General features: G+C 31.8%; 1 protein-coding gene across 4 annotated transcripts in view; it reads right to left on the minus strand.

Annotated features, from left to right (window-relative positions):
* Window positions 1-20,139, minus strand: part of hlk (hulk) — a 266,967-nt gene that overhangs the window by 170,794 nt on the left and 76,034 nt on the right. For 2 of the 4 annotated variants that reach the window (XM_081729125.1, XM_081729127.1), the window contains exons 3-4: window positions 11,527-11,667; window positions 5,537-5,572 (exon numbers count right to left, since the gene is read on the minus strand). In XM_081729125.1, coding sequence (XP_081585251.1) covers window positions 5,537-5,572; window positions 11,527-11,667 — 177 coding nt within the window. The remainder of the gene's footprint in view (window positions 1-5,536; window positions 5,573-11,526; window positions 11,668-20,139) is intronic. The other 2 variants (XM_081729126.1, XM_081729128.1) reach the window with 1 other exon arrangement.

A 20,139-nucleotide genomic window follows, 5' to 3' on the forward strand; every position in this document is an offset into this window, starting at 1 on the left:
GTACTTTTTCTTTATACTGCAACTGTATAGTTTTTTCTTAATGTTGCTTTTTATACGATACGCAAGTTATTTCGTTAATTTTCCGTTTAGCTCAGAGGTAAGTCTTCCTAATTCGAATCCAGTTGATTATTTATGAGGGCTATTACTTTTCAACTTATGTTAAGGTATCAGAGAAGGAATGAAACAGAGATAGAACAAACCTGTTCATTGAATGTTGCCTCCACCGCACTCGAAAATTAGACTCTTCTGTTCAAATATTTTGGTGTAGCGAGTTTGAAAACATATCGAGTGCAAGTGCCCGCCAAGTGTGAACTATATGAGTAATTCTATTGTTCCAGGGGGAAGGGCATAATACAGCCACAATTAACCGTCAAATGAATAAGGATTACGGCGGAAAATTTATAAGTGATGGCTGTGGGCACGAGTGCTGCAGAGAGTTTAATCAAGGGAACTTTATAAGTCATGGTTATGTCCACGAGTGCTGCTGCAGAGACTTTAAAGAAGGGAATTTGTAAGTGATGACTGTCTGCACAAGTGCTGCAGAGAGTTTAAAGAAGGGAATTTTATAAGTGATGGGTGTGTACGAGTACTGCAAAGAGTTTAAAGATAGAAACTTTATAAGTGATGCTTGAGTACACGACTGCTGCAGAGAATTTAAAGAAAAAGTGAACTTTGTAACTGATGGCTGTGTGCAAGAGTGACAGTGAGTTTAAAGAAGGGAACTTTGTAAGTGATGGCGTGTGCACGAGTGCCAATGAGTTTAAAGACGGGAACTTTGTAAGTGATGGCTGTGTGCACCACTGCAGAAAATTTAAAGAACTTACCGGTATTCAGGATAAGGGTGGAAAATTATGGCGTAAGACGACTTTGCTGAGCGCATGAATCATGTAGCTCGTGAAAATCGTATTAGATTTCGATTTCTAAACTGACTGCTGAGCTCGCAGAAATTTCAAGATCCGTGTCTAGAGAAATAAAATTACACTTGGCCGGTGTTTTAATTGCATTCAATATGTTTTAAAGCTTATTAATCCACGACGATTGAACATCAGAGCCTGTCTATTGGTATGAGCGACGTCCTATGAGCAGTTTTTTCTTATTCTCGTTTAGATATCTCACATGGTCTTTGTCTGGTCTGTTAGTAGAGTTTGAAAAAAAAATATAGCCTTCATATGCAGTGGATTGTTTGCACTATATTGTCTTCTACCTTATAGTAGATCACAAGTATTCGAGTGATTAGCATATGTTTGATAAAAATAGTCCTGAATTCGATTTCTATTTTTGCGTAATCTCCATATGTTTCTTACTTCGGATGCATCAAATTATCAATTATATTGGAAGCAATAAATATTTATTTAATCAATTGTAATGACCATGAGTTATGGATTCTTATATTTAATGCATCAACAGAAAAACGCTGAGACATTAAATATAATTTTAAAATACACACTTTATCGATAAACAAATCATGTTTGAAAAATTGCTTGGACGCTTAAGGTTTCCTTTCAATATTGCAGTTTTCAAGAGACTTTCCATTTTTCTTTATACCAAATTTAAAAGATAAATTTCCGAACGTTCCCTTTAATTGTGAATATTGCAAACCAACGTATCCAACTATCACAGCTTTATGATGACTCCTGTATACGTAGACAAGTATATTTTTCATGGTTATGAAATACCTTTCTAAAATAAAAAAATACTGTATTTTTATCTCTTTAGAAAACTGCATAATTTGACGAATAAGCATAAATTTTCACAAGTAAAATATATACCTATTACCTGTGAAAATTTCGTCAAATATATATGGTTACTTTAAATACACATAAAAATACATATATAAATATATTATTAAGCAGCCTAGATGTCTATGAACGTAATTGTTAAAATTGTTGCAATCTATGTTCCTTAAAAATGCTGTGTTAAACATGTTGGAAAGTACTTTTTCTAGTGCATGTTTTAGTGAAGTATGAAGCCCTATGTTAAATATATTGATATAAACTATCCTCTTCTATGAAAAAGTGAAAAACTCTACTTTATAGTCATGTGTATAAATTAATTAATATTTGTGTTCTGTTGTTGATAAATATGGCATGTCGTCCTCGGCATGTTTCCATTTGTACACAAGAATCTTCTTAAGGGAAATTTCTATCCTTTCGAAATTCCAACTAGCCTTCTCACAGAGATAGCATGTAAATAACTATATCACGAATATATCATGAAATACTGCAACGCACTAGCAAATATAATTTCTCATGACAACATGAATACAAAAGTATAATCATCTTAGTTTGAAAGGAATATACACAATTTCTTTTCTTTTCTATCTTTTTCAAAAAGAACGATTCTTTAGAAACATTACTCACATGCAGCAACAAGTTCGTAGATCAGGGAACCACAAAAATCAGTTTCCTAAGTAATTTCTAGGTCAATATACCAAAGTAATGTTGTCCTCGTAATGTTGCATCTTTCCTTACATCTTCTCCTCCATGGTTAAAGACTTAAACAGTAATTCTTTTCTATCGTTCTTACATGTTTAAATCCGAAGTTATAAGATACTGACAGTAATTGCAGTACTTCATGCATTATTAGAAATTTACATTTTTGCTTTGTGTGTGTGTGTGTGTGTGTGTGAACATTCGAAAGAATAGAAGACAACCTTAAGACTTAGCAATACATTTCAGAGAATGACAGTGGAAAAGAACTTAATTTCTTACAGGGAATTGAGCTATTTTCGATAAAATTAAGGGTTTAAAATAAATTCCTTTTAGAGAAAAGTAACGCTAACACATATTTACAACTAGGCATAGCATATATATTTCCACATTTATTTAGTTTTATTTACTTAGTTTTTTTTAAGGTATATCCCTGGAAATATCATTAAATTATCTTTCACAAGTATCATGTACACACCAGATTGGTCTAAAAGACTGAATTACAAATATAACATATTTTAAGAATTTAGGATTTAGATTTCTGGACTCTTGGCATCGAAAGGTACGCGGGGCCACTGTAACATATTTTGTTCAGTAAAATAGCACCTAGTGGGAAAACAGTCTGAGCAGGCGTTAATCTAGTGTCGTGAAGACAGATGGTTCGCTGAATCATAGGAAACCAGGAATAATAGCACTGCGATTCCATGAATTAAGCAACACCTAATTGCATGTGTGTTATTTAGGCTTTCGTGGGATAAAACTACAGTTCATTACTGTCATGTATATTTATGCGCATGATTAAGACAGTGAGGATAACATTCAACTAGCTATATAACACACTAAATTGTACTCCTATAGGTGATTTCGGAGACATATCCAAGTGATGCGCTTTTTGATTCTTTTACATTAGATATTGTCTTGATATTGTCTTTGTGCCTTTGCACTTCACTCGTTGGTGTTTGCTTAACTAGTGGTGACTATAAGAAGTGGCAAATGCTTTGTAAATATACAAAGAAAATTGAATAAAATTTGTTTAATCAATTTACTTAGTAAATATTCCTAAGGAAAGTAGCATGCAGATCAACAGGGTCAAAACAAAATTTATGAGATGAACGAGGAAAGAAAGGACAAGAAAAATGAAGATCAAAATTGAAAAAGGAGATCAACTGGTGGAAAAATTGGACGAATTGCTTTACTTAGGAAAAAATAATAAGCGATGATAGGTGCAAACAAAGTCGAAAAATCAGAATAATTAAGGAGAAAAAGATATTTGAAGAAAAACAAAAGTTTTTGATTGATAATATTGGCAAAGAACTGAAGAGGCTGGTGAATAAGTGTGACGTTGTATATATATGAGGAATGGACTCTTGGAGAAGAATAGAACAGAAAATGGAAGCCCTCGAAATATGGTGCTATAGGAAAATGTTAAAAATTGAGTACGAGGATAAGGGTATAAGGTATCGAAAAAAATGTTTTGGATGTAGTAGGAGAGGAAAGTAAGTAGTATAATGAACGCAGTATCGCCAAAAGAGTTCCTTCACGGCTATATGGTTAGCGTACGTGCCTTTGGCATGGGTGATCCGCGTTTGATCACGGTGGGAGTTAAAGTAGTTCGGATCCCATACTAAGCTGTAAGTCTTTGTTTGATACAGCCTCGATGTTGACAGACTGTAAATCAACCATTAATCATCTATCAACAAAAGATGGGATGATTTGACACATTATGAGACACAGAGAAATAATATTATTGACTATAGAGAGTATGTTAGGAGTAAAAATATCCACAAGAAGGCTATGATTGAAATTTACGAACCAAATCATGTAGAATATAGGGGAAGAAAAACTACATGTAAATGAAAAAAAAATCTGGCTTAGGATAGGGAAAAATAGAACTGTGCGTCAAATCAAGCTGAGATTGCTGATTCAAGAAGAAGAATAACAAAATTGATCATACTACCATTTCCTTTTTGGTTTCCGAGAAACAGACGAGTCCGAAGTGTTATCGCTGAACACTATCGATGAAATTTCAAGCTATAACTTTATTTCATTTATTTATTTATTTATATTTGAACGAGTGTAGCATACATACATTCATTTCAGTGTAACCATGAAAATATGAAACGGTATTTTCGTAGGATTAATATTAAAATTCATATAAAGAAGTCTATGCTTTTCCTTGTAATTCTCTGAAAGATATTGCTTTTTTATACTATACTATTTATACAAATGACTAATAAAAATACAAAGGTATGGACAAACTGAACACTAAACTCATGAAAATAATAAACAAAAATGTTCATATAGTCTCGTAAATCATTGTAAAAATATCGAAATCGTTGACATAAATCTGTGCGTGAATATAGACAACCATTCCGTATTTAAAAAAATAAGATCAACTTAAAATACATTATTATGACGGTATTAATCACAAAATCTTGACATCAAATATACCAGTGGCAATTCTTTTAAAACTTTCGTGGATTTGAGCCAATGAACTAAAATTTGAATTAGTTTTATTATAAAACAGGACACAGCCTAGTGGTCAGCGCGTTGGCTTCATCCCCGCGTGCTCTCGGGTTCCCCAAGTTTTCGGTGTCCATCCAGTGTCGTGAGGCAAAACTGGGGAGCCACGTGAATAAAAGAAATGATGACCACTAGGTTTAGAAAGCTCCCGATACAGCATTCAGCGACAGGTCGACGCAGCGCGCTCACCACACGTTCGTCATTAGGTTGGACGTAGTTCCACCAATCGCTAACAGATGGCGTGGAGAGGCTCAGGCCCACAAATTGGGCCGTTACACCACGTGGTTTGGTTTCAATATGAAACAAAACATTAAAATATTTTCAATCATTTACGAGACTATACAAGCTGCATAAACACAAAAAAAGTAAAACTGGGAAATAGAAAGAAAATAAAAATAAAATAAACGCCTGATGCATAACAGAGAAAACCAACAGGAAACCTGAAAAACAAATTAGAAAAATAAAGTAACATTTTTAAAAAAAAAGTTACAATAAGGAGACGAAACTGAGAGTAACAAAAAAAAAAAAAAAAAAACTGGAGGTTAGAGAGAGAGGAATTCACTGCAAAATGTAGTCTTACTTACTTATAGATCTCGTCGAACAAGTTTTTTCACTTGGACCTATAAACACAGAATATTGGAAATAAAAAAAGAATAACGTGAAAACATAACTGTACAAACAATTAACAACACAATCGAGATTGTTTTGAAAATTTTAAGCCAGAACATATTTTAGGTAAAGTATATATTTACAAATTAATATAAGAAAATTGATGTGCGAAGTTGTTTCTTAATTAAGCACAATACAAACAAAAAAGATTGTTAAGTATTTTATCATGTAAGGAAATTATTATTAATTTTTATTGTTAATGAAGTAATTTGTTTGAGAGTTTAAAACGAATTTATTTCAAGCAACACTGTCTAGTTTATAGTGCATTGTTTGTTCAATAATTAGTTGTCTCCATGTAAACAGATCATTCTTATTAATCAATTAATGAGATTGCCGATAACCACGTTTTACTTCAGTGAAAACCACTTCATGTTTAATACAATTTTCACACCTTCTAACAATTTTTCAATGTAATAGGTGACATGGCTACTAAGGTTGCTTCGTACTCAATGCACACCCTTTACTGATCCCAATAACACTTTGAACTTCAGATTGTCACATTTCATTAATGACGGGATTAATGACGGATGACATTTCATTAATCTTTACAGTACCGGAAGGAGACGCAGATACTTAGATAATCCGAAAAAGTGTTCATCTGGGAAGGATAGTCTCTTAATGAGTATCTATACCTCCCAGTATAGCAAGATGGGACTTTTTTCACTAAGGAACATTATGAGTTACACTTATGATAGGATGCCGGACAGGTAGGTGGTTTTCAACAACTTGAGAAAGGTTTAGTACAACAGATGAAGAAGGAATGGTAAAGTACTATCTGCAAACTATGAGTACACTCGTCATAAAAGCAATTAAAGGTAACGTGGGATTTATGATTATGAATCAAAGTTTAAACAGTGGACACGAATAGATCAAAACACTTAATAAGAGGACGAAATGTATATATCTTGGAGGAAATATTCATATAAATGGTAGCATTGAGGAAGAAATTTTAGACTTATTAAGCTAGGCTGTAGTGCATTTGAAAGGAACATCTTTTTAAAAGTAAAATGCCAATGTCTGAAGTGAAAAACTTTAAATCAATGTATTCTACCTGTTTTAACACATGGATCAGAGAGATAAAATCAGATATGTACTACCTACAGACTACAGTATGAAAAGATTATATTAGAGATATCCGCGAAGATAAAATAATTACATGGATCGAGAAAATGGCATGAGTGATAGTGATATCACGAAACTGAAGATAATGAAGTAACATAGAGGAAAGAGCTAAACATATTAAAAGAAGAAATAATAATTTATGAACAAAAGCTATTCTTGTCTAGTTATTAGAAGATAATAGGTGACCTAAAAACGCCCTCATTCAAGGAAATGTGACGAAATCAAAAAGCACTTAGCAATAATAGAAAAATGTCGTAAAATAGATGGTTATGGAGAAAATTCGAAGATACCTTAATCCAGAAGTCGATTGACAATGGGTAATGTTTATGATGATGATGATTATATCCTTATCAATACTTAAATAGGTAAGTAATATGTAATATGTTGGTTTTTGTGATTTAATGACTGTTTTAGGAATATATATGTCTTTCGAGACTTGTATAATCTTTTAGAATATGCTATATTTGCCAGTTTCAATTTATGAGTAGTGACCCGTGCTATGTCCTGAGTGAATATTGCCAAGTTCGTTTGTCAGACTGAACTGTTAGATATAGTTTGAAATTTTGGGTTTGCTAATAAGGACTTATTCAGAATAAATAAGGGTCACTTCAGGAATAAGGGCGAATGAACATTAGGATGAGACATTAAGTAGCTTATGTCATTATTCATTATATGATTTGGGTGAAACAAGATGACGGTTTTGGCCTCAACCGAAAATCAAGTGCAGGAAGAGGTTTGATGAATTAGAGATGTATTAGAGAGTATTCCTGTAAATGTTTAGTAAAGAATAAAATTGTTACTTTATTGAAGTTCGACATTAATTATAATCAAATAATATAATTATTTTATTAAATAAATTAATTTGATGCTTTAACATCTAACTCTACCTAACATTAATAAGTACATGTGATTATATTATATGGTATATGGTATACATACATACCTATAAACAGATTAATCTGAAACTTTTAGAAAAATCTTTAATGTTATAGAATATTGTTTAAAAACTTAATTTGGGTTTCTTATCAAGTATAAAATTTAAGTTTGAATGTTGAAACAAAAGTCCACTGTTTGCAAAAAAATAGTAGTAACAACATTTTTGCGAAAATGGAAATAAGTTTTTCGGCAAATTATAGGTCTTAATGAGAGAACACCATATTTTGTTCAAGTGTTCTTCAATCAATTCATTAAGTTTATATTATGAAGTATCGAATTTCAATGAATATATTCCATTATGTTTTATGCGTTAACTTTCAGACGAGAATATATGTTCTGGCTTTAAGAAATGTAAAATGACAGAACATAAAACACATTTAAAGCCATATGAAGCAGGGGTATTTCTATCTGTTTGCCATAATGCAAAGAAAGGAGTTTTATCATTGTCATATTATTATAGCATATATTAAAAAATGTTATATACAAACTTCAAATTATCGTACGTTACTTTAAATTATTTAGATCTGTGACAATATTTACAAGTTAATTAAATTAAAGAGTTAACAATTAGAATTAAAACAAAATAAACTCTAATTTGGCAAACAGATGCACAAAATCTAAACTAAATGGTTATTACTGACTAAACTAATAATTTAAATATAACTAATAGTATAAGCAGTATAGAACACCTTTTATGTAAGGCGATTTTAAAGTAAGAATTCACAGTAATTTTAAACACATGACACACAAGATTAAAGTAATAAAGATACTAAAATTATTCTTACGTAACTACTTAAAATAGATTCAAATTCTTACGTATCAATAGTCGTTATTTGTATTGTTAATTTTATATAAGTAAAGTAATCAAGTTAGTGGTAAAAACATATGTTTATTAGATGTAAATGATGTGTAAAACTAATGAAAACGGTAAAGAAAAATGGTACTGACCGAATCGTCAACAGTGGCTAATGACTACACAAAACTGCACCTTATGACACAAATGACTAATACACACACTCTAAATAAACAAAAGTAATTATAAACCTGTATTTGTCTTATGTGTATAATTTTCTATTATGATAGTTTACTAACTTACATAAGCACAACCATAATTACAAATCAAATTTAATTTGAAAATTATATTAAAAGCTTAAATTGTGTATATAAAAACGTTATTCTTAGGCTTAGTTAAAAAATGTGTTACTGCAGAGATAATAAGTGTTAGTAATTAGGCATATGTTATTACAGTATTACTTTATGACTACGGATATAAGAAATATACGTTTATTAGGCAAGCTGCAAAAGCATTAAAATTTAAGAAAGTAAATGTGCAAATATTTGCTTCACTTCATCTATACTTAACGTTGGAAAGCAGTATTCGAAAAGTGTGACAAAAATTGAATTTATTGAGTTTTGATAGTATATTTATATATTGTACTTAATTTTATTTGAACATTTGGTAATAGAAAGTGGATTTGTTTCAAATAGTGAAATCAGTGAATTCAAGAAGAAACAATATTAACATTGTTTTTATAAGAATAATTTTATTTGACATTTTTTCGAGGAATTTAACAGCTTAATATTCTTTTCTTTCAAAAATTGTTCTGTTGTACAAGTTTTCAACATATTTTTAATATATGAATGACCACTTACATTGACTTACCTGAAGTAGAAGCCAAACATATCGAAATGACGACAGATAGAAGAAATTTAACACTCGTAAGTGTTTTATAACTACCATTTTAATGTTTGCTTAATGCATTTCTAGTAAGCAATTTAATCAACTAATAATCTGGAAATCGATCTTTTCCTTAATATCATTATTAAAATTAAAGAAAACTAATACTTTAAACATTTAGATTTTATAAACAAAGTTTTAACGTGTACATAATTAAAGATTTTATAATTTACACTCTAATTAAAAAAGTTGATAATGAAAATATTAAAATATGAAGGTAAAATGTTTGTAGTACATTATAGTATATTACGTGATTTATGAATATGGCTGTGATTTAACTTGAGATAGATTTAACTGACTAGGTCAAATTAACGAAAATATTAGCATGATCATATCAAAATTTGAAGGATAAAGTGATCTGGTAACTAAATATAGTAAAAAATTGGCCAGTGCCTTCGAGATATTGCTCGTTGCTGAGTAGTTTGTCAATTTCTCATCTATGACATAGAAATAAAGTAATGTAAGTTTCTGTTATAATTAATAAGCTGCATTTAGCTCTTATGATGGCTTTTATTATTAATAAATATTTTTTATAATATATGATCAATTATTCATCATTTGCTCCTCATATTTTATTAACTTCTTAGCTATTTTAAAATAAGATTATGATATTATGACATGGTTTATGATAATTTATTTAGGAACAAGACTCAAGTAATGTTGAATTAATATATAAACAGAAATGTCTTTTTTCTGTTCAATATTATGAAATTTTTATTATATTTGGCTCTTAGGTGAGGATGCTGGCGAAAATACAGATATTATTAACACTCACAATTTTACACAAATCTACAACACATTATGTTTGCAAAGTACAAAAGAAATACAGAGACATTAACTTTAACGAAAGTATGGACAACTTATAAAAAAAACTAATATATCGAATTATTCTGAGTCAAGGTTAGATATTATCTACTAAGAAAGAAGACATACATACTGACAAACAAACACTATCTTCCTTAGATCATCCACCTTTTGTATTCGCAATTTGAAGATCTTAATATTGTTAAAATAGAATCGTAATGGAGAGTGCTTCATTACAGCTTGTTCATAGCTTTCATTAGTTTTGTAATGTTAAGCATTTCATTAATTTAGCATTGCATATTTTCCTTTAGCTTTACATCACATAGCTTTCATTAATATCAGCCTTCTTAACGATGTAATGCTAAGCATTTTATAGCTTCCATTAGCTTAGTATTATATATATATATATATATATATATATATATATATATATATATATATATATATATATATATATATATATATATATCTTTCATTAACTTAACATTACATAGCTTTTGTTTCTTTCTTTCATGTCAAGCGTTTCATGACTATAATTTAATTAGCATTACATATCATTCATTAACTTAACATTAAATAGCTTTCATTTCTTTCTTTCACAGCTTTTATCACCTCGATCCAGTACAACTCTATACCGAAATGTAAGAAGTGTGGAGTGAGTCACTTCATAGAAGAGTGCTTTAGTGCTTCATCACAGTCCTTTCGTAGGTTTCATTATCATCAAACTTCATAACTGTCTAATGTTAAGCGTTTCGTAACTTTCATTAGCTTAACATTAAATAACTTTTATTAGCTTAATATTACATAGCTTACATTAGCTTAACATTACATAGCTTTCATTAGCTTAACATTACATAGCTCTCATTAGCTTAACATTACATGATTTTAATTTCTTTCATAGCTTTTATCATTACCTTGGCTCAGAACAGATCTGACACAAAAGGATTCAAGGTAAGTCTCTACATGAAGATAAAAGTAAAGAACTAGTTTATAAATTTACACTTACTAACAAACAACTTATTATAATTACGGCCAACGTCTTAGTAATAAATAATTTAATTAAGACCAACGTACAAATAATTGATTAGACGTATACAAGCACAATACAAAGGATAGACAACTGGAATTTGTAATATACAACAAGAAATTGTGGGATCAAAAGGTAAAAAAAAGATTGCATTTTATTTGACATTACTACAGGAAGTTAAAGGAATATAAGGTTCATTTCTCAAGTGTATGTCTTTCTGGTATATCTTCGAAGACTTATTATTTAAAAAAAAATGTTTTGTTTCAAATTCTACTTACAGAAAAGCACGGCCACGTAGTCATTTTCTTCAACGATTTTTTCCAAAATTTTTGAGTTGACTTCTTCGATTCTGTCCGGATGTTCCATGGCATCGAGGCTTGTCAGGAAATCAAGAACTTCTTCCTCATCCATCAAGTCACCTGGAATAACAAAGGCATATTTGTTAGATTTAAGATCATGTTGAGTTTAGGAAAATAGCTAGAGTATAAGGTTTCTCCTTATGTTTACACATACTCCCTTTGAATATTGTATATATACTAGTGAGACATCAACCCAAATAATGTCCTGATTTGGGGCACGGTGGCTTAGTAGTAGAGCTCTTACTATTGGGACCCCTGATTCTATTCCAGGCCTCATAAGTGTGTGGTGCTGTAATGCCAGACAATATGGCTCTATCATTCCCTCCCGCATTCTTGTTCTATCAATTCTTTATTCATTCACTTTTATTAATCAATCGTCTTCTTGAGCTTATTGGCCGTAAGAGTGTGACGTTAAGCTATAAATATTATATCAATGTTCTGATTATACATTTTTATTGCATTTTGAAAATTGTTTGTATCGAGAAATGCAATGTTATGCTAGGCATATCGTGTACACTGCATAATATCATGAAATAATATAACATTTTAACTTTATTTTCATATCAATACGTAGCTGACAAGATTAATATTTCACTGAATTTACATTTCCACAGCATTAACTGTTATTGTATTCTCTAAACTCTGAACAGAATATTTGTTCCTTGTTTCAAATTATGCTTGGTTACTAAATGCAGACATACATAAATAAATATACGGTGAGGCCATTCATTCGTAAAAGGCTCATTAACTCGGGCTTATATTAAACGTAGAAGGCCTTATGTAGAGTTGTTTTGTCGTATGATTGACACCATATTAAGGGTTTGACTATCGAATGGTTATCATAAGTGTATTTAGAATCTCTGATTAGCACGTAATAGTTGACTAAGTTAATCACATGTGACTAATTTAGAGCAGAGGGTAGCCTGGTTTAGCAATTGTTTAGCCACAATAAACTTACATTATTGAGAATACAAAGGCAATTAATTATCTGCCTTTCTTTCTTTCCTTTCGCCTCATCGGGTGAGTTAACTGTGAACAACTATTAACCCGAGTTCTTTATAACAGCAGAACTGTTTCGTAAAGTGAACAGTGAAAGATGAGTAGAAAACTTCTGGCATTCTGAGGGATACATACAACTAATCGATAAATTATCTTCCCTTATAATTACAAATCCTTACTTATCTTTTTATTGTTACTAATATTAATTGACTAGATAGGAGTTGCAACCCTATTTTGCTATGTCAAATGTCTGTCCTGAAATTTGGAACAATTTCATGTATTCTTCCTTATGGTGAAGTAGGAGCTTTAAAAGAAGAAAAATATCTCCATATGGCGTATCAATGAACTAAGAAACCAAGATGATGAATACACACAATATTTTAAAGATCATTCAGAAATCTCTCTTAAATATATTAGGAAAAGTGGGAGTGGAGACATATTTTCAAAGTTGTAAAATGATTTTGTCTTTTATTTCTACACTATTATTATTATTATTATTATTATTATTATTATTATTATTATTATTATTATTATTATTATTATTATTATTATTATTATTATTATTATTATTATTATTATTATTATTATTATTATTATTATTATTATTATTATTATGTCCTTTCTAAAGAATAAATGTCTCGAAAACTTTTGCCAGGTAATTATACATTATGTTTACTAATAAGAATACAAACGTGCTAATAGTAAAAATTAGTTATTTTCTTTGACAGTAACTCGACAATCAGGTAATTTGTTGGAGGCCCTTGTCGCATAGATTAACCTGGACTTGGCAGTAAAATTGTTGTTGATCCTTAGCGCATCATGAAATCGAGAACACGCTTTTTTTCCTCCGCTATTAGACCCTTTCCGCTTTTTTTTTTTTTTTTTTTTTTTTTTTACTTGAATGTTCTCCATTTCTATTTATTTATACAAGTAACAAACAATCAAGAGTTTGGAGCACTCGGCCAAGCCGGGTTCACAACTATTTTCACGTTTGATACTCTAAACCTAACGACACAACGGAACACTAAAGAAAATGAAACAAGTCATCCCGCCCGCCTACGCGGATGAACATTTAACACACCCTTTTGCCCTCTCGCTTTGGACTAACCTCCCACATACTCTGCATACATGAGTCCAGTTGCCAAATCAGATGTTTGTTAGTTACCGAAGATAAACTAAACACGGGATGCCCCTCAACCACACCATTTTAAAAAGGTGCCAGAAATAAATATCTTTCATTTTGCCAAGTAATTAACTGATGACTAAAGTTTTAATATATTTCACCTGCAAACACTGATTGAATTTAGTGACAACGATAACAACAGTTTTAGACTCTTCTGTGTCAAGTACTGTAAACACTTTTAGTGTTACTTTGATATTTGAATGTAAATGATCAAATTCTGTTCTGAAAAAGCGAATTTAAAATGTCTAAAATAGACTAAATTGGAGAAGAATTTATTCTAATGTAAAAAACAAATTGCAAACCACTTCTAAAACAAGGTAGAAAAAGACGTATTTATTAATATGTGTAATATGAGATCGTTCACAGCTGTACTTCTATAGAGTAATTCACCTAAAACTTGTAGTGAATAGGTCGGAAATGGAATATGTTATCCATGCGCTGTTTTCATAGATGTCAAGTGTACAAAAGGACTGATATTCGTAGCTCATTATAAGAGAAAAATATACTCAAATTGGGTTTTCTAACAAACAATATATTTGTTTAAAATAAAAATGGAACAATATCTTGGAATGTCTTGTAAACTTTTACAGGACTTTCGTCTCCTCTCGATTAACGAAGAATTCTTTCCGTCTAGTTAGATGATGATTCTTAATTTCATCTAAAAGTTATCAGAATCCTTCTGCGTCACAAGAGGTCCACTGAGGGTATAATATAATAATATTTAAACTATATTTATTATTGGAGTATATTGTGTAATGATATACGTGCCCTACTAGCAAGAAAACTTTCGGCCAGTTGGCGCATGCTTGGCTTTTGGCTTTCTACGCTTGCACTTGAAACGCATGCTTTCATACAATCTGTCTTTTGTTGTACTTGCAAGCGATGCTTTAGACCCTTCGCAGAGCGTTATAGCATCACTGGCCGTTCATTGGATATTGACTTGACTTGACCTGTTAAACGTTTGCATCAAGCTTAAATGAAACACTAAATGCAAGGTTGCTCACATGTAACTTCGTTTGGTCTCCAGCTTGCGGCATGCTTGCACGCTTTTCAATCAAGCCGGATGCAAGCTTGCCGACTTCCAATGCAAGCTTACAGGAAGCGGTTTGCAAGTTGTCTCTGCTACTAGGGTGTCTTTAAACGTTGATAAATGATCTTGATCATGAAGGTACAACCACTTTATCAATTTATGTTTCTTATACTATGAATCATGTAACACAGTGTTTGAGGACAGACTTGGGTGAACTACTGTTGTTCACGACACTCGAGAAATTTCTCGTCTCGTCTGGAATTTAAAAATGCTTTTCTCGTTTCATGATCAACACTACACGCAAAGAAAAGTACGAGTCGTGAGAATGTCAATGGTGTTTAATTACACGCGTCTAGTTCAAATATATATCAAGACATTTCACAGTATGTACACTATCTCCCAAATATTCCTTAATTGTACTTATTTTACCATTTTTCATTTATCAGAAGGTTTTTCCTCTCTTTCCTGCCACCATACCCTCTTGCACGTTGCTCATGATTCAGTTCTTTCTTAGACAATCTCCCAGTCAGTTTCTCTTCCTTTTCTCAATAACATCTAGAACTGTTCTCTTCTTTCCTACCACTTCTAACACCCTCTCATTTGTTTTCTGCTCGACCCAACTAATTCTTTCCATTCTTTCCCATGCCTTCATTTCGAAAGCTTCCAGACTTTTTTTAAAAAAAAAAATCTTTTAAAATTATTTTTGCGTACTGTTCATGTTTCTGCCCCATAAGGTATTTTCTGTCCATACGGAGTATTTTATGAGCCTTTTTCTCAACTCTTTATTTATTCAAAGTCCCACAAAACATACTTTTTTTTTCCACCTAAAGGCTTTTTTCGCTATTCCTATTCTTGCTTATGTAAAGCCTAGAGACCTATGGGAGGGTATATATATATATATATATATATATATATTCTTTACTGCCTTTACGAAAGTATATTTGTTTATTTAATTATTTAATGCTTTGATATTCCAAATCTTTTTGTATTGCATCTATCACCTGGTGTAGACAAGGGAAGTTACCTCGGTCTTTTATGTTTTATCACACTATAGTGGCAACATTAAAACCTACGTGATTTGTGATCTCAATACTTTAAAATATAGTTTCTTTGTAAATTCTTCAGAACAATCACATAATTCAAAACGCCTGTACTGAAGAAAGGACCTCGCTGAGAAATTAAGAACGAATCTTAAAGAATACGTTTACCAGTTTTATTGTAAGACAGGAATGCAAATAAGCAACAAAATTGTACTAGCCCGAGAGAAAATAGCTACTAGCCCACATCTCACAATAGAAATCATTTACTTATCTTCGGTATGATATTAAATACTCGCCCGCACCGATGAAGCACTCGCCCCGGGAGAGTAGGCGAGTGGTTATTTGCATTCCTGTTTTAAGATATAGAATCCTCGTATAGTCGATGTGACCTACATAGTCTCATACACTTTTTATTATCATGTTTTAAAATCGAATATAATACAAAACTACTCACGCTTAAGTTAACCTATTTTTGTAAATACAATAGCTAAACAAAGTTATCTAGGATGTCAGAAATAATTTTATGGAAGCAGAGCTGAGTGACGCTGGCTTCTGTGATGAAGTGTCATTAATGTTCGAATATGTAAATATTAGCGTACGTTTATTAGCAACCATGAAAATATGATGATTTAGCAACCAATAGCCTCCAAGCTGTTGGCTTTTGTAGACCTTTCCACGTGACTGAAGAAATAATAAATCAAGCGGAGTATAATTTCCTCGTGATGGCTGCTTGGCTTTAGACCAACGTTTTTTTTTAATGATATTTATCTTAGGAAGTCTGACAAATTATTCACTTACCATGGTTGCCAACGGCTTTTTAATTAATTAATTTTTTTATGCTGGTTCAAGATATTGAATGTTGGGGATATGATGAACTTAATACTGATTAGGCGAAAGCAATTTGGTTCTTAAAAGTTAATTATTGAGAGTAACGAATTTTGTAAGTTTTTGGTATTACGAAATTGTTTCACTTGTATATATTAAGGTAGAAGAGATGTTCTACAAATCCCGAGATTAGCTAGAACCACTAGTTCAATCAGAGGCGTCATTTATAGGGTTCAGAGGGTAGCAATTGCCCCAGTCTGAGATATACAAATACATCTTAATCAGTAGTTCAGTAATATACTAATGTAAAACGTGAAACTACTTGTTGGTTGAGAGTTTTAACCTTCACTTCAAGCAAAATCTATCTCGATATCTCTTACCCTTTTTCGCTCTATGGAAACCAATATTGAAAGCGGAAATACTAATTTATTTATACCATTTTTGGTTTCCGTACTATTACGGGTGAAAATAGTATCTCTTACCGTTTTTGTTCTATGGCTATAAACATTGAAACCGGAAGTTCTAGTAAAATTTACTGCTTTCGTTTTCAGTAGAGTAATAAGGGTGGAGATAGTGTTCTCCTTTGAGACAATGAAAATAGATTTCAGAAAATCGCTAGTCGCTATCTATTATGTACGTTCTTATTCTACAGCGATCAACGTTGAAACCGGAAACAGTTGATTTATATCACTTACGGTTTCAGTAAAAGGTTAACAGGTAAGATGGAACCTAATCTTGGGACACTGAATCGATTGCAAGAAACATCTTTTTGCTATCTGTTACAGTTTTTGTTCTATGTCGATAAACGTTGAAATGATTAATTTGAACAACTTCCGGTTTAAATAGAAGATTAACGGCAGAGATGGAATCTATTCTTGGGACACTGAATCGATTGCAAGAAACATCTTTTTGCTATCTGTTACAGTTTTTGTTCTATGTCGATAAACGTTGAAATGATTAATTTGAACAACTTCCGGTTTAAATAGAAGATTAACGGCAGAGATGGAATCTATTCTTGGGACACTGAATCGATTGCAAGAAACATCTTTTTGCTATCTGTTACAGTTTTTGTTCTATGTCGATAAACGTTGAAATGATTAATTTGAACAACTTCCGGTTTAAATAGAAGATTAACGGCAGAGATGGAATCTATTCTTGGGACACTGAATCGATTGCAAGAAACATCTTTTTGCTATCTGTTACAGTTTTTGTTCTATGTCGATAAACGTTGAAATGATTAATTTGAACAACTTCCGGTTTAAATAGAAGATTAACGGCAGAGATGGAACCTAATCTTGGGACACTGAATCGATTGCAAGAAACATCTTTTTGCTATCTGTTACAGTTTTTGTTCTATGTCGATAAACGTTGAAATGATTAATTTGAACAACTTCCGGTTTAAATAGAAGATTAACGGCAGAGATGGAATCTATTCTTGGGACACTGAATCGATTGCAAGAAACATCTTTTTGCTATCTGTTACAGTTTTTGTTCTATGTCGATAAACGTTGAAATGATTAATTTGAACAACTTCCGGTTTAAATAGAAGATTAACGGCAGAGATGGAATCTATTCTTGGGACACTGAATCGATTGCAAGAAACATCTTTTTGCTATCTGTTACAGTTTTTGTTCTATGTCGATAAACGTTGAAATGATTAATTTGAACAACTTCCGGTTTAAATAGAAGATTAACGGCAGAGATGGAATCTATTCTTGGGACACTGAATCGATTGCAAGAAACATCTTTTTGCTATCTGTTACAGTTTTTGTTCTATGTCGATAAACGTTGAAATGATTAATTTGAACAACTTCCGGTTTAAATAGAAGATTAACGGCAGAGATGGAATCTATTCTTGGGACACTGAATCGATTGCAAGAAACATCTTTTTGCTATCTGCTACAGTTTTTGTTCTATGTCGATAAACGTTGAAATGATTAATTTGAACAACTTCCGGTTTAAATAGAAGATTAACGGCAGAGATGGAATCTATTCTTGGGACACTGAATCGATTGCAAGAAACATCTTTTTGCTATCTGTTACAGTTTTTGTTCTATGTCGATAAACGTTGAAATGATTAATTTGAACAACTTCCGGTTTAAATAGAAGATTAACGGCAGAGATGGAATCTATTCTTGGGACACTGAATCGATTGCAAGAAACATCTTTTTGCTATCTGTTACAGTTTTTGTTCTATGTCGATAAACGTTGAAATGATTAATTTGAACAACTTCCGGTTTAAATAGAAGATTAACGGCAGAGATGGAATCTATTCTTGGGACACTGAATCGATTGCAAGAAACATCTTTTTGCTATCTGTTACAGTTTTTGTTCTATGTCGATAAACGTTGAAATGATTAATTTGAACAACTTCCGGTTTAAATAGAAGATTAAGGGCAGAGATGGAATCTATTCTTGGGACACTGAATCGATTGCAAGAAACATCTTTTTGCTATCTGTTACAGTTTTTGTTCTGTGTCGATAAACGTTGAAATGATTAATTTGAACAACTTCCGGTTTAAATAGAAGATTAACGGCAGAGATGGAATCTATTCTTGGGACACTGAATCGATTGCAAGAAACATCTTTTTGCTATCTGTTACAGTTTTTGTTCTATGTCGATAAACGTTGAAATGATTAATTTGAACATCTTCCGGTTTAAATAGAAGATTTAACGGCAGAGATGGAATCTATTCTTGGGACACTGAATCGATTGCAAGAAAAGCGCTTGTTGATATCTCTTTCCGTTTTCGCTCTGATATCTGTCGACAGAAGGACATACGAACAGGGCTGTTGTATAAGGCTTCCGACATGTACACATAGCATAGTTTGGAAGTCGAAAAGTATTTTTAAGGGTTATAAATTGAATCTCTTTCAAAATGTCCATTAAACGCAATGCACGGTATTTTCTCCTTTACGCAGTATTCTTGAAACTTGCTAAAGTGGCTTCCGTCGTATATTCTTTTCGATATTCATCTCTGTAATATAGGGTCTATATATATATAATGTAATGAAGTTGTACGGAGCGAGGAGGGGTAAATATGGTGGTGGCTTGATAAACTTAACAATATCTATTTCGGTTGAAAGAGGTTTTTTAACTCAAGGTAAGAATTTTTGCTGCAACTTTTTTTTTTTTTTTTTTTTAATTTGCCACTCTTGCTCTGTTGATAGGAACTCCAGACTGAAATAAGATCGTCAATTGCTCTGTGAAGGTCTCCAATTCAGTTCACGAATTATAGTGGTGTTTTCATCCGAGGGTTGCTTTGAGCAAGGTTAGTCTGCGACTGACAATGCACCATTTCCGAAGGGCAAAAAATAACTTGTAATTTGTAAACTTATATTTTTCCTAGAGCAGCTCCCTTGTAAATGTTGCAAAGCTGCCATTTTTCTTTCTAACAGAAGATTGAATTTTACAGCCATCGTAGTTTCAATTTTTCAACCTTAACATAAATCTG

This window comes from Thermobia domestica, chromosome 10, assembly GCF_964235325.1.
Source record: "Thermobia domestica chromosome 10, izTheDome1.hap1.1, whole genome shotgun sequence".
In the NCBI taxonomy this organism is placed as follows: Eukaryota; Metazoa; Arthropoda; class Insecta; order Zygentoma; family Lepismatidae; genus Thermobia; species Thermobia domestica.